Source organism: Bacillus rossius, chromosome 18 (genome assembly GCF_032445375.1).
Source record: "Bacillus rossius redtenbacheri isolate Brsri chromosome 18, Brsri_v3, whole genome shotgun sequence".
Lineage (NCBI taxonomy): Eukaryota > Metazoa > Arthropoda > Insecta > Phasmatodea > Bacillidae > Bacillus > Bacillus rossius.
The window spans coordinates 6405484-6431684 of NC_086345.1; the positions used below are offsets into that span (position 1 = coordinate 6405484).

The 26201-nt window shown below is 36.4% G+C and overlaps 1 protein-coding gene across 4 annotated transcripts in view; it reads left to right on the forward strand.

Moving 5' to 3' along the window:
• LOC134541405 (uncharacterized) overlaps nt 1–26201 on the forward strand; it is a 64167-nt gene that overhangs the window by 6631 nt on the left and 31335 nt on the right. For 2 of the 4 annotated variants that reach the window (XM_063384828.1, XM_063384829.1), the window contains exons 3-6: nt 6435–6638; nt 21519–21644; nt 21740–22040; nt 23384–23563. In XM_063384828.1, coding sequence (XP_063240898.1) covers nt 6435–6638; nt 21519–21644; nt 21740–22040; nt 23384–23563 — 811 coding nt within the window. The remainder of the gene's footprint in view (nt 1–6434; nt 6639–21518; nt 21645–21739; nt 22041–23383; nt 23564–26201) is intronic. The other 2 variants (XM_063384830.1, XM_063384832.1) reach the window with 1 other exon arrangement.

Consider the following 26201-nt stretch of genomic DNA (forward strand, 5'->3'; position numbering starts at 1 on the left):
ATTTGTTTGTGGCCAGGGAACCCTAAGATCAACTTATCTTTTGGTGGAACCCCAACTCCTTCAAATAAGGTTTTATGACAATAATATTGTGCCATTCGTCCTGACTCACGGAACCCCTGTGACCCTTTGGGAACTGCTGTTCTAAACTGGAATTTTTTTTTCCCAACCCTGCTATTTCTGCACGCTGCGAAATAACTGGGAATAGGCTAGGACATTGCCAGGACTTGAAATTTTTAATTTATCATAAATATTTACATTTTTGCAAATTTAAATAAAAAATAAATAGTTAAGTAGCTTTGTCACACTACATACAGTCACATATAAAATAAAGAACTTGTATGGTTTCTGCATGCATTTGAAAGTGAGTGCAGAGCCTGAGTAGATAATACGTAATTTAAAAAACATTACTTTACTATACTTAACTAAAATTTAAAACAAAATATTTAAGTCCTTTTAAAGCCCATATACAAGTTAAATTTTTTCAGTTATTTTTTGAACCTATATTTTTATGAAAATGAAAAATGCTTTAAAGTGTGCCTTTATAATATTTAGTGTTAAAAAAAAATTACCACACTGTATTTGAAGTGATACTTAATTTATTTAAAGTTTTTTTAGAGGCGTGCTGCCAATAAAGTTGTGCTCGTGAATAAAAGTGAGTAGTAAATCTTGTGGGAGTCATTGTCGGCCTTAGCACTTTAATATTTGTTTGACATAGAGCACCTGTTTAGTAGTTTAACTTATATTTTAATTTATAAAGGTTTTGATGAAGCTGAAGCTGAAGCTGCTACATTCAATGTATTTTCATGTGCATAGCTTCGACTACCATATACGTATGTACTTGTTAAACGTAGCACTCGTTGCCACCTCTGAGACATTTATATAAATAATATTTTATGATAATTTCATGTCTGTGCACATATGCCACGTCTGTTTAACGTATTCAAGTAATTGAAATATGAAATAGTTACCAAGAGCATCAAAACTAGGCCTCACAATAAAATAATAGTTTCTCAACAAAAAATTTTGGCGAATGGTAGGATCATCACTTTAATTCCGAAGGGAGAGTACGTGTTCTTTGGACGTCTGTGATGAGACAAAGAGAGTGATTTTGATACACCAAGAAATGTCAACCATATAGCTAGCTAGGCGAGCCCATAAGGCCCTATATTTCTCTATGTAGTTCTGCCAATAAACAAATTAGCATTTATTATTCCTAATATTTCAGTGAAGTAGGTAAATCACTTTACTGTTGAGGAAAACTTGTCTTCCCGATCAAAACCTTTCAACAAATTAATGACTGAAAATACTGTATGTAAGAAAACTGTATTTGACTTTTTACTTAAACTGTGCGGCTGCTGATAGTGAAGTTGCTAGTGCTGGAGTGTGAACACGAAGCTATTGCTTCAGCCAGTTGGTAGTGGACAAAGATGGAGCAAACGAACAGTACGCCCTCAGTGTGACGGAGAGGAGGCCCTATAACGCTATCGCAGCGATGAGTGACAGGTGTACTCGGTGTACACAACCATGATGCAGGAGAGACTGGTTGGGGGAGAGTGTACAATATATCTTTATTATTTTAAAAATATGTATATTTAAAGTTCAAATCATGAAAATTGAAACTTTCAATTTAAGATTGGTGTAGTTGTATAGTGGGTATTGTATTGGCAGTATCGTTTCATTTTGATTTAATTTAGTTTGGTTCTCGTATACATAATTGGATGGTTTGGTATTCCCTTTTGAACTATACCTCAATCAAACACTCATTCTTTTATTAATTACACCTTTTCAGAGCTTGTCAGGCCATAGTGTCATCCATTCTTTCTCCTAGCACTGTTACTCCTTGATATGCGAGCTAAGTTAAAAATACAAAATTTTTCTTTCAGTAATGAGAAAGAGTTCAGTTCAAAACGTTTTCGGGCAAGATGTTTCCCGTGTGTGTGGCAGTCGCGATTCCTACAGGAACTCACACTGGAGACTAGAAGCTTGTTGACATTAGCTGTGTTGTCTTCAAAGTTTATGACTCAGGACTTCTAATTTATCTGTCCTATGCAGACATTGTTGGTGAGCTCTTCCCACGTACAGGAGTTTACAGCTGCCCACAGTTCCTGATCTTTGGTTGTAGTTGTAGAATTCTATCCAGCTGTAGCTCTACTGCCCAGCTGTAGCTCTACTGCCCAGCTGTAACTCTACTGTCCAGCTGTAGCTCTACTGCCCAGCTGTAACTCTACTGTCCAGCTGTAGCTCTACTGCCCAGCTGTAACTCTACCGTCCAGCTGTAGCTCTACTCCCCAGCTGTAGCTCTACTGACCAGCTGTAGCTCTACCGCCCAGCCGTAGCTCTACCGCCCAGCCGTAGCTCTACCGCCCAGCCGTAGCTCTACCGCCCAGCCGTAGCTCTACCGCCCAGCCGTAACTCTACCGTCCAGCCGTAGCTCTACCGCCCAGCCGTAACTCTACCGTCCAGCCGTAGCTCTACTGCCCATCCGTAACTCTACCTTCCAGCCGTAGCTCTACCGCCCAGCCGTAGCTCTACCGCCCAGCCGTAGCTCTACCGCCCAGCCGTAGCTCTACCGCCCAGCCGTAGCTCTACCGCCCAGCCGTAGCTCTACCGCCCAGAATGCCATATGAGGACTCCCCAGAGGTTCTAAAGACTACAATTCTCATCTCTACCCTGTTCCAGAACTACTTAAATTATATCTGGAAGTGTGTGAACTGTAAGGCCAGTATACCATCATCAATCACTACAAAACCATTCTCTATGTGATCTGTTAGTCATACCTGAGTTATTTATATGAGTCATAATTTTAATGTTATTGTAAAAGCATTTATATAAAATTACTATTTAAAGTCTTGATGTAGTAATATCCAAAAATATTTAAGTGTATTGTGAATGCATGTCTATTCAGCAAAGAATCAAATCTATGCAGAGTATATTAACACATGAAGTAGTGACTTTGATGCGTTCATTATGTTCAAGAAATAAAACTCTCACACTAGCCTACTATTTTACATAATTTAAAATGATAACTCCTATTCAAATCATCATTCTTTCATAGATACTATCTAAGTACTAACTCAACAGAACTTGTTACTGGGGTTAGTATCGTATATCTGTGGCTAAAATACAGCCCGGCATAGCATAGCAATGGTAACAAGGCTGTCCCCCACCGTAGAACACTATGACCCTCATGCAATGTTATCTATACGTCAGCTGCAGTTAAAATTTGCATTTAAATAATTCACTGTTCTACTATATTTAGAGAGATACAATGTTGTCACCATTGAATTCTTAATTATATTAAGGTTTGACAAATTTTGCTACATCATATTTAAGTTGGTAGAACATAATGCCTGAAAATTGTGACTAAACTAAAACTTAACTCGGCAAATATGAAAAAAAAAAAAATTAATAATGGAAATTTTGTTCATGTACCAAACTTTGTGCTTGCAAAATCTTCAATTTGGCATTTTTTTAATGTAAGTCCTGTCATAAAAAACTGACATTGCTTGCATTTAAGTTTAACTTGTAAATTCCTTTACCGCCATTTGGCTGGTTTGGACGTGAACCCAGCCCTCAAACGTGCCTAAGATGATGTACGTACTTGAATGCAGCACCTGACCAATGAACGCTGTGTCTCATTTGGAATGTTTTTGTTTTATGAAGAAGCTGCTAATCTAGAAAATCGCCCAATTGGAATTTTAAACAAGTTATAATAAGATGCTATCTGGAAAGGAAAATGCAGTTAATGTTGGTTTACAAAAAAAATCACGTTGGAAATGTGCTCGTGAAATGTAACCCGCCAGACAACGTCGCAGTGTTGCTACGTGGTGGCCCAGGTCTACAGCTGGAATCCTCCCGACAATCTGAACACCAGTGGCTCGGTTGGGGCCGGTTTTTGAAATATGTTGAACCATTGAAAGCTGGACTTACGACCTTTCACTGTACCAAAATAATTATGGCGCATATCTTCCCTTATTCAACAGCATTATTGTCTGTGGTGAGCTATTGTAATTTTCATTGGTGTATGCACATTTTTATTTGAACGGCTTTATTGTAGTGCTTCGCATTGCTTTATTGATTATGCTTCTTTGCTAGGTATGAGGTGTTACAACATGTGGGTACAGTATTGAATTTTTACAACCATTTTGTAGTTTTACTTTGGTTCACACATTATTTAAATTTTCTGTGTATGCATATGACCTCTTCTGAAAAGATATATGAAACTCATTTGATACTGTTTCTACTGCAACAGTTCTTCCATGCCTTTCTCTCTCTCTCTCTTTCTCTCTCGCTCTCTCTCCCTCTCTCTCCCTCCCCCCCCCATCTTTATATTCCACCCCATTCGTTTTTCATGTCTTATATAATTTAAAAAAAATATTGTTATATTAAGAAACCTTTATTATGTCCATATAATGAAAATTTAATTGTAAGTCTTACTGATGTTTTATAATTCTTAAACTGTTTGCTTGAATATAGTAACTAATCCTCGTTTCAATATATATTTGGCCTCAGTATCTGGTCCTAATTTTTTTTTTCCAGATAATATTGAAGAATATATACATAAATAATTGAATGAAGCATTAAAACACACTTTCAAATATTTCGGAGAATTCATTAACTTTACAAAAAATGTTCCTGAAATGACAGTTTTTAGGGAAGGCTCTGTTTAAAAGCAATATTACAAAAAAATTAATGAATTATATGCATTTCCCTATTTAAGTATTATATAACACAGAATTAGTAACAGTATGAAGTAATCATTATACCTTTTAATATTTTTTTATCATAAAACCAATCTTGAAATATGCCACCTTGGTGATTTTAAGCCATATGTACCTATTTATACTGTAAGACTGCTTAAATACGGTTCTACAGTCAGTTGCATAAGTTCCTATAATTTTGGATGCAAACAATTGGAATATTAATATAGATGATATCTGGTGAATGGTTCTGTAGGAGAAAGCTCACAATCTAATCTTGGATCACAGCCAGTGTTGGGGGGGGGGGGGGGGGGGGTGGTCATGGCACCATAGCTAAATGTTAACCTTAAGTAGTTGTATAATTGTAACAAACTAACAATGGTAAATTACTTGTAAAATAATCTACAGACTGTTGTTAAAAATAGTGGTACAAATGTTAGGGGAGAAGTCAACGCAATTAGATTATCACAAGTCATCTACAGCGTATTCTCGGAACTCAACCTTGGAAGTGTTCTGGGGGGCGGTGTGTCCTGTGTTACAAAGTGACGAAGTTTGCAAACTAGCCCCTTTTGGAAAGATGTTGGTGTAATTGCTGAAAGGTTCTCACATTTGATACGCTTCTTGTTGGAAAACGTTCTCGGTACAGTGTTTGTGCTTTTCTTGCATTGTTATCCACAAACCCAACGCGCATGTCGGACTTCTGTGATTTGTGTGCGCATCCATCGTTGAGACTGATCCGCACAGTTGTATTGTTAGCTAGAAAGCATCCTCTAGCATTTCACAGTTCAGTTCCTAGTACACATTGTATGGTGACTTGTGCTTGCCTAGCTATGTTCTATCACTACCTTATTGCGGTACTATAATTTTCGAAACACTATAAATCTTGGTGGCTTGGCGTCAGTGCATTTTAGCAACTACGTAAGATAAATTAGAGCTTTATATGTACATATTTAAATGTTTTATATTTGGATAGGTTAAAGTGCAGTTATTTAAGTCACTATTTCAAACAATGGACTTTCGACACAGTAACCGGATCTGCACAGTTGTATTGTTAGCTAGAAAGCATCCTCTAGCATTTCACAGTTCAGTTCCTAGTACACATTGTATGGTGACTTGTGCTTGCCTAGCTATGTTCTATCACTACCTTATTGCGGTACTATAATTTTCGAAACACTATAAATCTTGGTGGCTTGGCGTCAGTGCATTTTAGCAACTACGTAAGATAAATTAAAGCTTTATATGTACATATTTAAATGTTTTATATTTGGATAGGTTAAAGTGCAGTTATTTAAGTCACTATTTCAAACAATGGACTTTCGACACAGTAACCGGATCTGGACAGGTCATTCTGACAGAAAACGTGAAGTCAGGGATTCATTCAACCGCCAACTTCACATGTTCTGTTAAGAGATGGACTTGCCTGGATGCAGTTAGTGTGTTAGGTCTGTAAGAGTTGATGCAGTGTGCTAGACGTAGGTGGTGGGGGGTGCAATTTAGCAACCACGTAAGTTAAATTAAAGCTTTATTTGTATTTAAATGTTTTATATTTGGATAGGTTAAAGTGCAGTTACTTAAGTCAGTATTTCAAACAATGGACTTTTGACACAGAAACCGGATCTGGACAGGTCATTCTGGCAGAAAACGTGAAGTCAGAGATTCACATGTTCTGTTGAAAGGTTGACTTGTCTGGATGCAGTGTGGGGGGTGCTAGCGAGGCTCGTGGCCCTGTTCCAGGTACCGGGGGGCTAACCGGGAGCAGATGGGGTCTAAGAATAGGTACTGGAGGAGCCAGCAGGCTCAGAGCGAAGTAGTGGACCAGAAGCCCGGGAGCAAGGGCAGGCAGCCGGGCGAGAACCTCAGGAAGCCCCACTGGGACTCGGGCAGTCTGCAGCCGTTCCTCAAGAACTTTTACGTTCCGCACGCAAACATTCTCGGCAGGTGTGTGACCGCTCTCTCCACCTCCTGTCGGTACACGTGGGGGTCACGAACAAGCCGTTCCTGTCCATCTCTGAAAAGATTTTAGCTTTTTAACTAAAAATCTGCCCATTTCTGCTAATAGTATATCTGTTTTGTATGATGTTTAATTTTGGTAATTTTAATCTATAAAAAAATACCCTGTGATATAAATAAATGTTGAAAGGTCTGGAATTTGGTTTAGGAGGTATTGTAGACACCCTGGCTGTTGCCTGAATGGAAAAAAAAACCGCTGAACATTCGGAAGTGTTCGTTCAGTTTGAATGCACAGTAAGAGTGTGCAGTTGGAGCATGGTGGCATACTGCTTCCGTCCCAAAGTCCCGTTTCGGAGGTCTTGGGTTTGAGTCCCGGCTGGGCCATCCTGATTGTTCTCATGTGGTTGCTTGAAGTCTCTCCAGGCAAGTGCTCGGTTTGGTTCCTTAATAAATGTGATAGCATATTTTTCGCCTAATATTTCTAGTTGTCTCTTATTTCCGCCTAGTTCTCTATAAAACATAAAGATCTATACAGACACAAACTTTGTAGAATTTTCTTATCTTAATGTCAAAATATTGATTTTTACCAAAAAAAATATTATGTTACTAAAACAGATTAGGTGTGAAATCTCATTTTTTTGTAAAAAAAAAAATAATTCCAATCATAAGTATTTTTGTCAACACAAACTCAATAAGGATGTACAGTAATAATAAACTAAATATGTTATTGCAAAGGATTTGATAATAACTTGTGTTGTTGGGAATGTCCTATTTGTACATCTTAGTATCTTTATAAATCCTTAAGTTCTTTTATTATTACTTTGCACTTAAGTATCCTTTTTTTTAGTAGTGTTTTGAAATTCCTAAATAATCTATTTTAGCATGTTCTTTATCTACCAAGCATTGCTTTGTGAACACTCGAATATTGTTTTTCCTGAGGGGTCCACTACCCAAGGTTATTAGAGAGAGGTTGCCTCGATCACTTGCGCATCGTTCTGCGCATCGCGTCACTTGCAGACCCGGCTCGGCTTGCCAGCCCATCCGCTCCTATCAGCTACTTAGTTTACAAGCACATCTGCTCGTAATAACGAGTCAAACTACAGCGTAATGCAGGGAGAGTTATTGTTGTGAGGAGTTTAATTGAGAGTGCGTGTGTTATAAAATGTTGGTGTTGCTTATATCATAAGTGCACATGTGCTTCGTTAATTATAACTAGCAGGCAAAACGCCAAGAACACGAATTTAAAGTGAATTTGTTTTGTTTGGCTAAACGCTGTTGACAATTTGTATTTAAAAATTACAATGCCAGGTACGCGATGTACAGTGGCTGTGTGTACAAATAGTTTGGTAAAAACAAAATCTTTACCTGAAACAAATCATATAAAATAATCATCGATTCCCACGTGATGATCATCTGTTGAAAGTTTGGGTTCAGAAATGCCGACGTGATTGTGAGTGGAATCCAAAAACAACTTACATATGTTCAGATCACTTTACAGATGATGATTACGAGCACGATTTGAAAGCTGAGTTGTTAAATACATGCGCTAAAAGACGTCTTAAACTAAATGCTGTACCTTCATTAAAACTTGGAATTCCAACACCTGTAGAAACATTGGAAAGTCGTGTGCGCCGAGAAGACCGAGTTAAATGCAGGGAAAATAAAAAAAAATGTTATGTAAATTAATCATAGTTTCAAATGAAAATGTGAGGAAGAAACCTGTTCTTGTAGTCAGTTAAAGCATTCAAAGTCTTGTTCTAACAATGACTCTGTTGAAATGCTTAGGAAGAAAATCCAAATTCTTAAACAAAATTTGTTTCTTGCCGAAAGAAAGTCAATTTTAAATTTGGAAGTCATGAAAAAACTCAAAAAAGAAAACGTAAATCTTAAAAACAAACAAAAAAACGTTCTTCGTTAGAGTTCCGCATGCGAAATATTCTTTCAAGTGTTCTTTCAAAAAATTAAATTGACATTACTTTCGTTGAAAAAAAGAGTAAACTGGACCAATGAGGAAATAGCTCTCGCTTTAACTTTGCGTTATTTCAGTAAGCGATGTTATTTATTTTTAAAACAGAAACTTAACTTCCCATTGCCTAGACTTTCAACTCTTCAACGATGGGCATCTTCATTTGACATGAGAAAAGGTATCCTAGTAACCATGTTTGAATTTTTGAATGTAGCACGTTCTTTGTTGCTAGACTTCGAACGCATTGTTGTTCTTTCATTTGACGAAGTAAAAGTGAAGAAAACGCTCCAGTATGATGCAAAAGAGGATGAAACGATTACACGAAAAACTGCTCTATTCATGTTAGAAATTTATTTTTAAATATAACTTCAGTTTATTTATATTGCAAACATTCCCAAAACGTTTTAATGAGCTATGGCTACTTTTATTAAACACTAAGAAATTGATATTCAATTATTTCAAACATTATAATCTTGCTGAAAAATAAATACAAATAAACCATTTTGTTTACTAGTTACATGTTAATTATATTAATTTTTAAAAATGGATTCATCATTGATATTTTGAAAATTTTTACTGTCACTGAAAAAATATGTTGAAATAATAATTCATCCTTGTTTTCAGTCACAGCATGTTGTCATTTGAAAAGCATATCAAAACGATTATAATTAACAGTAATCAACAAAGCATAAATGAAATACTATAAGTATTGCGTATCAGACATGTGAAACGAGCCGAGCTGATAAGAGAAAGCCGTCAGTCAGCGGGTGTAGTATTACGGCTGGGAATGCGGGGCTGCAGATGACGTCAGAGCGGAGTGTCGGGCTGTCTACATTGTTCTTATGGGATCGAGACAACCTCTCTCTACTAGCCTTGTCCACTACCAGGGTACACACACACGGTGTGCAGAGCTTCAGAGTAAATCACGTTATTACTGTCCAAGATATCCTAATGGTGTCTGTTTACATCAAAACATTCATGAAAACTCTTGAGAGTGAATAATTAGTTACTTTTCTGGATTTCATTTGTAAAAATTTATTTTTAGGAGCATCAAAATGGCTAACAGTCGGTTTTCAGAATAATTTTTTAGGTGTGAGACCTTTGTTACAGATTTTTGAAGCACTCCGCAGAGATTTGGAATATAACTTAGTGTTCATTTCTCTGCTATACAATGTTATGGTTAAGCTGAAGTCTGGTAGTTGTCCTATGCACGACGAGAAGACTTACAATCACGCCACACTAACACACTTCTGTCTAGACGGGTCCCGTAAGTGCTGTCTGTGTGGTGTACAGATTTTTTTTGGTCAATATTCCACCAATAAGAAAGGACAGTACACCATCTGGGCTTGAACTCTGTGCCATACAGCTTCAGTAGTTTGATAATTGTGAGTTTTTATTTATTTTATAAGTTTTCTTGATTATTTTAACGTTAACTTGCCTGCCTGTTGTAATATCAATTTTTTTTTAATGCCAAACGGCACATTTTCTTGTTTTGCAAACTCTTTTTCATTTTTTATTTTTCGTGAGAATGATTGGTATGTGCACTGCCAGCCACTGTTGGCAGCAACTGAACATTGGCCGTGCTGGTGACGTGTGTGTCAGGTAGGAGAGGAACAGTTGCCTGTGTGCCGACCTTGATGTGCAGACTGAGTGAGCCATACACACTGTGGGAGGGGAGGCAATCAGACTTCATCTATTCTAATACGTATTATAAAGCTGAAGAGTTTGTTTGTTTGTTTGTTTGGTTGTTTGTTTGATCGCGCTAATCTCAGGAACCACTGGTCCGATTTTAAAAATTCTTTCAGTGTTGGATAGTACGTTTATCGAGGAAGGCTGTAGGCTATATTATATTATCAATAACATTATGGATCCTTACTAAGAGTCCAATTTAGAATCAAATGCGTTGGAGGGGGTTAGATACAACATGCAGTACACGTACAAAGTGTGTGTTGACAATGCCGCAGGCGCTATAAGTTTATTTCCTATTGCCTATTAACATTGTTGCCACGCACTAGATGCCTTATCATTCTTAATTTTCCCATACAAGTAAAAAACACCCGTGTGATATTAACAACGAAGCAATCAGTACCCTCATATAGAATACATAGATAGTGTGAGGTATATATGTAGATATAAAGACATAAATACAGATAGAGAGATACATAGATATATATAGGACTATAGATGTAGATAGAGATAAATATATATTTAGTGACATGGATAGATTATTTGTATATGTGTAACTACTTCAAACAAAACTGAATGAGGCATTGCAATGCATGCAGAGCATTAGCTAGATAATGGAATCTTTTCAATGTTAGTAATCCCTTATTTTTCAGTTTTTTTTTTCTATATTGCTTTATAGAGTCTAGATTACATACAGACCAGGTAAATAACTATACACTGGCAGAACGTCTGTCGGGATCTGAAAGTGATATTAATTATTTTGCACACTTGACATTCAAATTAAGAAGACAATTACTAACTACATCTGATCTCTAAACAGTTCCCCTTCACCCTGTGTTCAGCCCGGGCAATACTGGGTACTGCAGCTAGTAGTATATAAAGGTAGCATCGGAAATATTGAAGTGACTGATTGATTTCAGTGATGCTGACACAGGTAACATAGCAAAACATTTAACAGCCTGAAATAACTCTATTATACTAATTTCACTATTCACTAAATAAGTTGATTCTTTTATTAACTGCAGACTGATCAACTAAAATTTTTTTAATTCTTTGCTGCAACCAAGGTTGATTTTTTTTTTTAATGGGAAATACAGTGCTGGCAATTATAATGAATTTTTTGTGATTACAAATTTAGATGTCCCGTTTCGGAATTAAGCTACGGCCACACAGAGCGCTATGTTCGCGATGTTCGCTACGCGATCACAATATAGCCAGCTGCATCTCAGGTGCCACTGGCCACACAAAACTGTGTTCGCTATGTGCGCTATGTTGGCGACGTCGCCAGGTGTTTGGTTCTTGGCTATTTTTCTAAAACGTCGCTGACTTCGCGCATGCGCAGATAAACAAAAACATCTGTTTTCGCGCGGAATTTGGCTGTAGGTACCCACTTCAGTGTTTACATTATTAGTATAATGTCAACGGAAAATTTTATTGAAGAAGTAAGAAAATATCCATGTTTATAGAACAAATCAATAGAAGATTATAGAAAGCAGAACATGCGTGATAATGCCTGGGATTTGATTTCCAAAGAGGTTAATAAACCAGGTTAGGTGTAATTGCAATTTATTAGTTATTCAGTTAATGATCAAATTAAATTTCTGCTCCAATGCTTTTCCTGTAATTTAAATTCTTCTTCTCAATTTTATTCTTGATTAGCAATAATAAGCTATCAAACTGAATTGTATTTATTCTAAAGTTTTCAATAAATTTGGCCTCGTCCGCACGCAACTGCTTCATTAAATGATGAAATTCACCAAATTCATTTCTTTTGAGATTCACTTCATGAAACCATTTCTTTTTTCGTTTGCATACTGTGAGAGCCAACAGAATATCATCCTCGTCGGAATCATCACTCGAATCCCACGGCATGCGCCTCGCCGACATCGCAAACTACACTATTCTGTGTGGCCACCTCGCGCAGCAAACATAGCGTAACTTTCTGTGTGGCCGAAGCTTTAGAGTGGTTTTATTTATTACGTTAATGTAGAAACTTGATGACATGTCTGAAATTTTATGTCAGAAATATTGTGTGAATTAGTGTTTCGTACAATACATCTCCTAAAATAGTTTTTATAGATTTACAAATATCAAGTGTGTTGCAAACTTTGCAGTTTTTAAATTATTGAACAGAGCTTGTTTCTGTATAGGAGTTATTGTTAATTATTTTGTTGAGTAGCTTAGTAATCTGGTTTGTTTTATGCATGTTTTATTGTATGCATAGTTGTGATTACTGGTAGGTTGTTCCTTGTAGTTGGCAGAATTTGGGAATGACAATTTTATTAATTTTTGGGCATGCTTAGAAATAGTCACAGGGCAATACATATTTTTAACTTATGCCTACTATCTTTACAGCGACAGTGCTGCCAAGTACGTATTACTGATGTTATGTAATTATTACTGATCTAGTTATCTAGTTGCGTAATTATGGAGTGTTATTATTTACTATGGAAATAGGAAAAACTTAATGACACTTCTGAAATACAGCGTAAACCATCATATTGTACAGTAAATATATCTCACATAACTAAAAGGTAAAAACATTTTGAAAGTAGCCTACTTAACATAAATATAAATCTTGAAACTTATTTTTAATTTTTTAAATGTTAAGTGGTTTATAAAACTATATAATTTTTTTACTATTTAATGAATGGGTTTGGCTAGTTACAACTAAAGAATGAGTGATAATTTTTTTATAGTAGTATTTGGAATCAACTTGAATCGTGTTTATTTCAAGCGTGTTTGTTTTTTACTGCATGGCATTTGGCAGCACTGCAGTGATCAGTGCAGACCTATTGTTCACCAGCAGATGTACACCTCAGAGAATCAGGAATGCAGTAGCATTAACAAGCTCAGCTAACGCACTTCCCACTCTTGTATACAGAACATAGCATTTCCACATTGGGTCAAGAGTAGACAATCACTCCTTTTTTTATTATTATTTAATTTTTTTAATTTTTTCTTGTAAAAAATTTGGTTTTATAAATGTCTGCAAGGAACTTAAATAATTAGTTCAAACAGCCCACCTGGAGTAGGCCTGGAAGAAGAAAAGAAAGGGTCAGTTAAAGAAAATGAAACACGGATGTGACAGTATTACCGATGGTAATGTCCTTGTTGCTGTGATGGCGGATGACAGACTGGGCAGTGGTCAGGTTGTAGTGGCGACATGAAGATCCTGAATTACCGTTAGGTCATAAATTATTGGTGTATGAGAGAACTAACAACAATACAAAAATACTTCCAGCTCTTAATACCAAGTGACAATTAATAATTATGTATTCCGAATGGTAGTGTATAATGTTGCCTTCCCTAGAGATTAATTTGAGGGGCTTTTAGACCAGTAGCAATTGAAAACAAATCAGAGTGAAAGGCATGCTATAAAGTGTAAGAAGAAAAAAATTACAATTTAAATTAAATTTAAGTTGTGTATGCAGACTCACATTATCTACCTGCATTTTAGTGGATTGTGAAGTTAACATAACTATAACAAGGATGTCTGAAAGAAATAAAAGTTCAGAAGTAATTCTGGTTTGTTACTCTTTTAATGATTATTAGGCCTTTTTGACTGGTTTAAACAAATTTGCAAGCAGTGAAAACAAATAGCGAAGTCTTATTCTCTAGGAAAATCGTAGAAGAAAAACTTACCAGGTGCACATGATTTTCTTAGAAGATTACGTGCTGTAACTTATTGTAGTTGAAAAAAAAATGATGGGTAGTCCTTTTAAGTCGTTCCATGTGAAATCAACCAATAAAAAAATTAATTTGGGCCTTACCCCTTTAGATTTGGTAGTTATATCCATAGAAAAGTTGAAAAATACAAAAATTTAAATTTTTTGGACTATAGTTTTGTATTAATGTTATTAAAAAAATGTAAACAGCTAGGTTAGCTCAGTACCACGATGAGACCGTTTACGAAATTTCGATGGATTATCAGGACTGTCAACATCTTGTTCACATACTTTGAGACACTTTTCAAAATTAATTTTAAATATTCTACCGTTAATACCTGTAGGTGACTTATCTTTTGTGTTCTACCAAGCAAAGTAAACTCTAAATTAATTACTAACCCAGGTATTATATTTTAATGCAAGATTCAAGAGTGAGTTTGGTTACTTTCCTCATGCAAGGTTTTACAAGATTTTGCAAAAGTTAATTAAATTAATCAAAATCATTTCGTTTTGCTGTTCCTGCATGCAATTAACTTGGCGAATATTATGATTTTTAAGTGAACATGAAATAATGTAGGATTTTCAAGTGATAATGTTTTGATAATAGTGTGTGTAGTTTTAAGAAATTGTCTTGTGATATGTCGTCCATTCTCTTCACGTAATGAATGATCTAAAGTAATGTTATGAATGCCATTCATTCCTTTTGTCTTTCCGTGATCCAGTGTGTCTGGTTAAAACTGAATACATGTGCCCTTCCTCTTTGCTAACTAATGTGGCTTAATTGGCATGAAAGCATAGTAAAAATTAAAGATTATATTTATTTAAATTTCTGTAAGTGTCGTACACACATTTCAAATATTATGCAGCATTCCTTAGTTTTATGTGGTAGACGTGTTGCTGTAGTTAAATTACATTTCATCACAAGTGAAACATACATGTGAAATGTTGTTCAAATATTCCTAAAGATTATTGATCTTATAAAATGCTATTTAACTTTTTAGAAAATAGTTTGTTAAATTTTAGCAGGTTTTTAAAAATCTCAATTAAATGAATTAAAAACTCTGAACTTCTATGAACAACCAAAAACTTTATCCATATCCAGTTTTAGATTATTAAAATTTTCCACTGAATTATACCTTGCTTATACTCTATTCTAAATAAAATTCTATAAACATACAATTTTTCGTGTAATACAAGACCAGCTAGTGACATAGATGAAACAAAAAATGTTTTGATAATTTGTTTAGAAAATCCAACAATAGCAGTGGTATATTTACGGGTGTCGCTGGAGATATTTTTTCCAGACAAAAAAGTAGTTCTCATCAAACATCAAAGCAGCCATGTTTTGAACCTTCTTTGACAGCCTAAATACTGCACCAAATAACTTTTAATTCCAGCTATACATTCACTGACACCTTGAGCACAAAAGTCTGTGCACACTGAGTTCTCCCATGCCACCCGAACTCCTATCATATGTGAACTCTGGTGGACTTCAATGTTCAATGTGACTGAATAAGCATGACGTCTAAATCCACCTGTAGTCCGCTTTTGCAACATTTAAAAAATTGATACCGCACATAAACAGTCTCTATAAAAACTCGGAACAGGATCCCAGTTCATGTATGTTCAAATATTATTCATATTGTGTATCATTAAAGTAATTTTAAACATATATATGCTGAAAAATCAAATGGTAAACATGTATTGAGCGCCAGAAAATAGTATTAAGCTGTGTCCGTATAGTATATTGTGTAACTAAACACGACCTGAGACGTGGAATACAAAGTTAATATGTTGTTGGTGCGCATATTTTCTTGTCAGCATTATTTTGTTCTGTACAGAATTCTGAAGTGAATTTGGCTTGCACTTTTTCTTCAGAAAGTAAGTTGAAAATTTATATGTAGTTAACCCTTTCACTGCTATTGACGAGGGTAGGAGCTCACTATGGTGTTGTGTGTAGGTGTTGCACCCTCTGTGCTGAACTAATTTTTTATGAAATCATAAAATTGAGATCCTTCTGTTTGATCGCACTGGCAAAGTTAACATTTTATTTTATATATATAAATTTTATTTTTGGAATTTTATTATTTTCAATTACATTTTTTTAATTTATTTAAATTTTATAATTTTCAATTTTTTATTTATTTTTTTATTTTAATAATATTTTATTTTCTTATGTTATCTTTTATATAGGGACATATGTACATAAAATAAACCATAAATCTTAAAAATTTGCTTTTGTTTGGTATATCTCAAATCAAGGCACAATACATAGTGAAGCATCACAGGTCTTGCAGCAGTACCGAGTTTCCTTACGTTTCTTGTTCTTTGTGCATACTATACATTTCCTTGTTGGATTTTTCTTAGAGGTCATCTCTTATACTGATGGGAAATGTCTTACGACTAGTCTGGTTGGATGTTTTGTTTGATCGCCTGCCACTTTGAACAGTTTTTCTCCCTTTTGAATGTTTTTCGAGAATTTCTCTTATGAGAGCAAGCTGAAATTGGGTTATTGGTACATTTTTCCCTGTCACCGTTTTGTACAGAATAGTAAAAATACGATCCTCTTCAAAGAAACAAAAACATGATCAACTGGTAACAAACAATTTTGAATAACTAGTGGGCCTTCAGTTTACTCGTGAACAATTCAAAACAGCGTGAGTTTCGTCATTTCTGCGACCAAACAAGGTATACACAATAAGGTGTGAAAATATTTCCCGAGCTCGAAAAATACTAGGTAGTGATGTAAGTGCTATCTATGTTTGAACAAAAAAATAACTGTCCGAGTTATAAAGTACAAACCCAACACGATCGACTACAGTTCTCTGGAGCATGCACACGCGATGCGACACGTACACACTCTGTTGGGAAAGAAAACAGTTACAGTATCTATAATCTGAAACCTCAAATGCAGTCCACGAAGATCGATAAACACGACATAAGTTACAGAAACAGCCACTAGATAGTGTTGGTTTATAGACGTACTTATACGTCTGTAGCAGTGAAAGCGAAAGTTGCGAGACGAATATAGTCGTCCTTCGCACAGGCAATGCTATTTAGATAGGACGGATATATTCGTCCTTAGCACACACAGGAAACAATTTACGTACGAATATATTTGTCTGTAGCAGTGAAAGGGTTAAGTTATTGCAATTAAAAAAAGAAAAAGTTATGTATATGAGTAAAAGTATTACATTTTTTCATCTTATTATTCCTGGTTTTAGAAAACAATCTATTAGTAAGATGTGATTTTTCGTTGTGGTCCGGAAGATTTTAATAAATTTCTGACTTCATAAAAAAAAATTCATCACTTAACTATTGTTTTGAAAGTAAAAATGTTGAAGAAATTTTATGATTTTTAGTAGTTTTCGATGTTTGAAACCTCGAGCTATTAGTTGATTTTTGTTGACATCATTTTTTGTAATGAATGTATTTCTCTTAAATTATGTATTGTGTATTTAAAAAAAATCACTTTTAAACAAAGAATTTGTTTGCAATTCATGAGTATATTCTGAAGAGCAACACTAATCTTAAATTATCAAATTAACATACACTGTCGAAAAGCAAGCAAGGCGATACGATGGTGTATGTAGTTGTAGGCAGTCCCCCACCTTGCCGTGACCTTGTTCGCAGATGATGCAGCAACTGGACTCCAGTGCCTTCCCCTCCAACCCTCCCTTTCAGCCTCCCCCTTGCTTCTTCCCCTTCTCCCGAGACTGCAGTAGGTTCTAAGTACATCTTGCGGTGACTTCTAACACACGCACTTATACGCACACTTGGATAGAACCAGGTGTTAGAGGAAGGGAGGTAGTGGCACATTGGCCTTGGATGATGTCAGTCCTTAGTCTGAATATTATCTTTAACCCCAACTTTAAGAATCGGATATCGTGGTGCTTCAAAGAGCTCTTAGCTGGTGTGTTCCTAAAATTGATCTTGTTATACATTTAGGTATCCAAACTATCTGGGCTAAGTGCAGTGGTATTCTGTACTTGGGCCTTAATCGAGCCACTCGTGTTCAGATTCCAGCCACCAGGTCGCAGTACAGCGCTGCTGTGGCTCATTGTCACTGTCTGTTTTAGTCTCCTTTTTTCCTTAGCGGGCTACAGTTATAGAATGATTTTTGGAAGAACTGATCTGAATCCCGGGTGCAACGTATTAAGAGAATTTTTTTAATAGTTACATCTGATCTGTTATCGGGCACATCTATACGTTTTTAATTAGCTCAATTCTAAAAAAAATTGGTATAGTAGTGTGAGATTGTTGCAATTATTTTGTGAATGGTTGGTCTCCTGCATTTCATTCCAATTTTATTATTAGCTCCACCAAGAACCTTCCCAAAGGTGTGCCTGCCCATGATTAGTTTTAATATTGTGGTACCTCGTTTGAATTATACAAAATTAATATTACAGGTGTTTGAAATTATCATCTTGGGTGTACCTCAATTGAAATAATTGGAAACAAATTTAAATGTGACCACTTTTAATGTTTTGAGCAAAAAATGAAATTTAATCTCAACCAGTATACTATAATTATATAAATATCAGTCTGTCATAAATTGACTGCTAAGATACTTTAATAGTTACTAAGGAAAATTAGGGTAATGTTTACCAATCCCTCATTTCGCACACATATTCAGATTTCGCAAATTAATTTACTACAGTGTTAATGTTACTGCTCCAGCCTTGAATAAAGAATGTCTGTAAATTTCAGTTAGCACGAAATTACCACAGGCAAAAAAAAAAGTCTGGCATGACGTCACGAGGTCTGCTTCAACTCTAAACAACATGTGTACCATGGCATACAGTTAAAAGATGGTGGGGAGCGGTTTAACCTATGCAAGGGGGGAAGAGATGTGCGCACAGGTCAGACTATGCTATTTGCTGTTGTACAAACATCAGCTACAGCTAGTTCAGTTGTGGCTATTGGGTGTAAAGGACCCAATGTTTTTAGGTCTGTGCATATGGTGCCCGGTTGTACCTTTGTCGCCCAGCTACAGACCAGGCCGTGATCAACTTCAGTCTAGCCATTAGGAGCGGAATAGAATAAACAAACTTCTGCCAGTACTGGTAGATGCGCAAGCAGCTGTAGTTATAATCATGGCTTCATTAAAAGTATGAATGTTTGTTTGTTCTTTGGGTGTTCCTAAACCATTCATCTGATTGCTATGAAACTTTGTACACTTAATGCATCGTTCATTTGTTCTCTATGAAATTTTGCACACCTTACCTATGAAACATGATGAAGGTTACTGCATAGCTCCCAAATTTTAAAAATGAAAAGAAAAAAATTGGTTGTCTGTAAAGTTGGTTTACGGACGATAGTTTAACGTGACAGTCATAACAAAACATTGATGAAATGATTGCATACTTTCATGAATAAAATTGAATCATTTTTATTGAATTATCACTATTTTGTATGGAAACAAAGAAGGAATGAAATGAAATCTACAATTTAATTGATAAATTTACTTTTATTTGCACTTATTAATTCAAATATGTTTATTACTTTAACGAAGAGATTATTTTAACTATAACTTTTATACATGTTTGCTATTTAACATCTTCCAATCTGTGTTATTCTGTTAAGGATAGGACGATGATAGGAAAAGTAGGAAACGAATGGGAGTGTTTCAAGTTTAATGTGCCTCGAAAAAGTCAAATCGATGGTTGTTCCAATCGATTGGAAGAGAGATAGATGCGGCGCAAGCGTACAATGAGCGTAACGGGACACTTTCGTGCGTGCAGTCGGCGTTCATCGATTTATTAAGACGTCACGTCAAAAATATTATATGGTTATGTTTAACACTTAATAATTTAGAAAAAATCTACTGATAATATTGTTTTAAACAAACATTGTTCACCTGTGTGATTGTCAAAGAAAAAATCATTCTATCTTCTACAGCATTTTGTATGTGGCAGCTTTAGATTTCTTAAATAACTGTTGTTGAAATTCTTGCTCATTACTCTTTTGCACTGAAATATGTCACTACTACTGGATATAGCTTAGAATCTTCATTGCTGCCATCCGTAGCCATAGAAAATGTAATATTTTTCCAAATACTGGTAAATAATTTTGGACACTGCAAAAAAAGGAGCTTATTTTACTTGAGCTGCATTCTCACACAGCATTTCTTTTGTGTCTAGTTGGTCCTTTATGAACATTTAAATCCTTACTGCAAGATCATACACAAATAGTACGAAGGGCAAGATTACTTTCATTTCTTGAACGAGACGCCTGTGAAAACAGTTTGCTATTACATCACAAAAACACTTGGTTATATGTTTTCTTTTTCAGCTTGCTGACTATATATACAAGTATGTGTGTTGTGTGTGTATATATGTGTGTATGTATGTGTGTTGTGTGTGTATATATGTGTGTATGTATGTGTGTTGTGTGTGTATATATGTGTGTATGTATGTGTGTTGTGTGTGTATATATGTGTGTATGTATGTGTGTGTGTGTGTGTATTCACACACACACACAATTAGATACAGAAACAAAACTGAACAGCTGATTCACATGGAAAGGTTATTAAATGAATGATGCAATGAAAAAAATCATGGGCTTTACAGGAATTGGTGTGAACCAAGGTATAATATACAGAAAGGCACTTTTAATGTTTGAATAATGCCTGTGGCGATTTCGTGCTTACTGAAATTTACAGAGAAGCTATTCAAGACTGGGGCAGTAAAATTAACATCGCTCTAATTGAATTTGCGCAATCTGAAAACATACTAAGTGAGGGATTAGTGTATAGTATTTGTTTTGTAGACTTTGTGAGTAATGTTCAAATAATCAGATCACCTGAAGTTCTTGCAGTTTTTTGCATGATGCTCGCTCAAATCATTGTTGGGTTTTATAATTCTCCTCAAATATAATTGGGTGATGTCTTGATTTCAATTAATGTTTATTGTATAAAAACTTAGTCTTAAAGTAAAATTGGAGTATTTATTTAACAAAATAAATTATCAGTTCATGATACGGTAATGGAAGCGAGTCTAGCATCGTTGATGATTCTGTTACTATCCATTTTCCACTCGTGTTCTAAACAGCTTTTCTCCTAGACAAATTTTACAAATACTTAAACAAAATAAAATTTAGCTTTACATTCTCCTATAGCAAATATGAACATAGATTTCAGTATTTCTCTGCGCAATTAATTACGGATAAAATTAAACTTGATATCTTTAAGAAATGAATCAAAATAAATAATACAATTTATTGAAGTCAGTAGTACCCTGACAATATCTGTTGGAATAACAACTTGAAGAGAGATATCAACCAAATATGAAATATGGTTTCAAAAGTTTTCTTGACAATAGTTTGTGCGGTAGTCATTCCCAAAAATGAATTATATGCTTATAAATTAACAGGAGAAAATATTTGTAGCAGCCAGTCACAAATTATTTCTGGCATTCAGTTTCATTATTGGGCTTTTAACAAAGGAAAAAATTTTAAATCTAAATGATAAAAAAAATTTATGTCTGAACTGTTGAAACCAGGATAGTGTTGGTCGAGTGTCGAGGGATGTGTGTCGTGTGTGCGCAGGTCGGTGGAGGAGATAGACAAGTACCGGAACAGCAAGGCCATCACCGTCAAGGGAAACAACGTCCCTCATCCGAACCAGTTCTTCGAGGAGGGCAACTTCCCGGACTACGTGATGCAGGAGATCCTGTAAGAGACGAGTGTTGTTGCCGTGTGGTGTGGTGTCGGCGAGAGAGGGTCGTCGCTGACGCCCCGGGGGGGCTGGGGCCGGGGCCTGCCCGCAGGAAGCAGGGGTTCGCGGAGCCCACGGCCATCCAGGCCCAGAGCTGGCCCATCGTGCTGAGCGGGCGCGACCTGGTGGGCATCGCGCAGACGGGCTCAGGCAAGACGCTGGCCTACGTGCTGCCCGCCACGGTGCACATCAACAACCAGCAGCGTCTCGGCTGGGGCGAGGGCCCCATCGTGCTGATCCTGGCGCCCACGCGCGAGCTGGCCCAGCAGATACAGACCGTGGCGCGGGACTTCGGCTCCTCCTCGCTCATCCGCAACACCTGCGTCTTCGGCGGCGCCCCCAAGGGCCCGCAGGTCTGTCCCCTCTGTTTCTATACACCAGCTATGTTGGTACGAATGTTTGTGAAAGATACCCTAAAAACCAAACATTGGAGGCCCTGGTTCAATCCCTACGGCAGTTGACCCTCCAAATATATTTTTAATTGATAGTATATACATGTAGGAATGTTCCCTCCACAAAATATTTTTTTTTCCTACATTAGAATCACTGACTCGTTTTTATAAATCCACTTGTTTTTATACATCTTTCACTACTGCGTATTATTCTCGCAGAACCTGTATTAATGTGCTGTTGCACAGTTGTGTGTTTGGCATAGTGTATAGCTTTGAGGTTGTAATTACTAGCAAAAGAATTTTGGTTTTTTGGAACCTGAAATGAAGTGTGCCACTTTTTTGACACAATCGCAAATTACAAGTAGATAATTGTAAATCTGTTAAAAACTAAGAGGTAAATTCCATGTGGAGTATACAAGAGCACGCCAAACAATTTATATTAATAATTCACTAAACAAAAACCTTTCTTCAACTTTAAATAGAAAAACCAAAACTCTAACGCGAACGCAAGCCACTTGAATCGGTGTATTGTAGTACACACTTGCCACGAAAGAGTGCGGGCCGTTAAATGTAGTTAACTCGGCACCTGACAGATAGCGCGTGTTGCATCCAATCGGTGAGATGTCGATATTCGACTGCGTGTGCGCTCTATACGGGAAGCAACATAACCAAACATGAATTATGCGCTGGCTACATTTTTATAAGCGGTACGCCGCGGTAACGCAGACAATAAGATAAAGAAAATAACGTTTAAAAATTCTTTAAAAGAAAATTTACACGTCAGACAAATTCGTATTTCCGTTAATTAAATAAATAAATGGTAATGACCGAATTAAATTTTAGATTTCTACTTTAAAATACTTTTTTTTTATACGGAAAATATACCTACACAAAGCGCTTGGCATCTACTATTGCCACCAAAAAGATCATGCGAGTTTACGCGAGAAGTTTTTTTATCCCGATTTTGACGGCCTAAAATATGGGTGCGATGATTACGCGGGTGCGACGATTATGCGTTAAATGAGGGTACATCATTAAAATGTTTAAACAATGTCAAGTGCTAATTTTGTATTTCCTTATATCAAATGCTTCCAGGCTGCGTGTGTGTGTGTTTTTTTTTTTTTTTTGTTGTTCCCTTGAGAAATTCTGTAACAGGGTTCTGCTGTCTATATAGTAGCAAAGCCTTAAATTAACCTTCATATATTTACTGGCAATCCACATTTTGAGTACAATTATTGCTGTCAATTCTGTTTTGCAGGGTAGAGGGTAGTTAGGTAGGTATTTGAAAACTTTGGTGCTTGCAGGCCAGAGACCTGGAGCGTGGTGTGGAGATCGTAATTGCGACTCCTGGACGGCTGATTGATTTCCTGGAGAGAGGCATTACTAATCTCCGGCGCTGCACCTACTTGGTCCTGGACGAAGCAGACAGAATGCTGGATATGGGTTTCGAACCACAGATTCGCAAAATTATCGAGCAGATTCGGGTGAGTAATGTTTGTTACATGTAATTGTACGTGGCCAAAGTTAGAGATTAATTTGCAGAGGTCTTTGCATTAACTAGTGTAGCTGGAGGCAGTGGTATTTGCAAGGTCAGGTGGTATCCATTGCAGATACCTCCCCCCATCCTTATTTTTACAGACATTAACTTAATTTAAGAAGTAAAAATAAGTGGTGTTTTCTGGTTTATTTACTTAACGTTGTAAGTATATTTCCCAGCTGTATTTTCTGCAAATTTTGAAATTTCATCTGCTCAATTGACTAGATGTCTTTAGCTAGAGAGCTGAGCAAGCCTTCAGGGCCCCGTCTACCCGGGCACACACACAGTGCGCAGAGCTTCAGGAAAATCAACGCGATTTCAAACTACTCAAGATATCCGAGTGGGGTCTGCTTATGAAAAGCATTTAAGAGGTCACTGAAGGCCAAAAAGTACTTTTGATTTCGGATTAAGTTTTTAAACTTTATTTTTAGAAGAGTTAAAATGGCTAAAACGCATATTTTCAGAGTAATTTTTAGGTGTAAAACAACCAGTACAGATTCTTGAAACCACTTAAGGGACTTGCATTACACTTTTAACTTCATTTCTCGACCATATGTTACGGTCACCGCTCATATGCATGACGAGAAGACTGCGCGCTAGTCCAGAGGTGACACCGCGCTAGAAATACCATCGAGCGTTAAGTTTATCACCCCGCATCACTAACACATACACCACTGAAAAGGCGGGCCCCTTAAAGTGGATCTAAGATAACTTATTAATTTTCATTCAGAAAACATTTTCTCAGGTAATGTTAACAACAATCCTAAGGCTGAAGTCAGATTTGGTACAGAATCAGAAAGTTTGTATTGAACTACAAACTCTTAAAATCTTAAAGACCATTCCAGAGAAATTTCTTTTGAAACTTTGGCAGCTTCTTACTTGTTTAATCTCTCTGTGCAAACCATCTTGTAAAAATTCTTATACTCAAAGACCAAGTTTTGTATTAACTGTGGAAGATTGTGCTCTAAATTTTTGATCTGGTTTTTAGGCTAGAGAACTGAGAGACAAGTTGATACATTTTCCATGTCTTTGCAGCAAGTTTGATTTCTTAATAAAACCTCTTAATGCGTTCCAACAAATATCTTTAAATTCTTCATTCACATGAGTAGTTCCTTTTGAGTCTTTACTCCAGGCATCATTATTTTTCTTTCTGATACTTATTCTTTTTTAAAGGAATGCCCATCTCATCAAGTGTTCGCTGCAAACTGTATTCCACCATCTCATAGAAAAATCATTTATGCTTCTCTGGTTTTGACAGTTTATGAGGGATCATAGTGTTCTTCTATAGCATTAACAATCTCCTTAAAGTGAAACCCTGATTATCCGTTTTCCAATGGACCATGAGTAAAAAACGGATAATCCAGGAAATCCTACAATGTGGGAACACATTATAAAGTTATCAAATGCACAATGTATGTACTATTGCAAAAACTTTCAGTGAATCAGTTAGGTATTTCCATAAATTGACACCAGCAGCACACTATATACACTATCAATAGGGGCCTGTTCTTTTCGCGATCGCGATTAGACGACGATAAATGCGAAATCACTGTTAAATACAGAGTTTACGCGAAATCGCCATAACACAGCGTTTTTACACAAAATTTTGTATTAAAACGCGAAATCGCGGTGTTTTTACGCGAAATTTAAATACTGGTTAAAAGACTTGTCTCGTCAATGGTAAACAAACACCGCAACATAGCCGCCAAACGTTAATCATAAATGCACTAAAGCAAACAAAAGCTTACACACGCTCATGTTATAATGTTAAACCCAAAAATATACTGTAAAAATACGCAAATCTACTGCGTTTATTTTCCTTTCCGGCAAGACAAACAGGCGAAGTTTTAAAGCGTACGCACACCGCTCGGGGCACTGACGTCAGCTTGGAACAGCGACACCGGATAAATACAAAAGCAAGCAGATGATTGGGCGAACTGTGTTTGGAACAGCCTTATGTGAGTGGCCATATCACGTCAGCCGGGGGCGCTGGCATATAGTTGGAACAGCGTCGTAGTATCAAGAGAAATTATAAGATGAGTTTTCAACGGCATTTATAATTTCTAAACGCTCTTTAATGGTTTTAACCTCTTTTGTAGACCAATACATATCAATGAACCTTTACAAATTTCACACGTGCATTAGAGTTAAATGCGTAAAGCTAATTTACCGTAAACAAAGAAAATCTCGCGCATATACGGCCGGCCACGGAAACGCTAGGATGAACAATTTCGTCTATGTTTCTCGCAGGATTACGTGTTTACGTTGGGCTAGTATGTACAGTTATTGACCACGGTTATATTGTTGTGTCGATTATCGCACAAAGCAAGAACTATCGTGCGAGCGTTAGCTTTCGTCTGTTGTTTTATCGAAGTTGGTGAACTTGTTAGCAACAGCGTCATGCTCACTTTATTCGTTTTCTTTTAGTAATGGTCGCCATATGTAAATATTGGTATTGCGTGTCGTGTGGACACGCATAAACTGGAATATTTCTCGGGAATTTGAATGAGAAATCGGTAAAAAGCCTGTAAAGTTCAACCCGTTAAACCGGGTTAAAAAATATTCGTAAACGATGGAAACGGGAT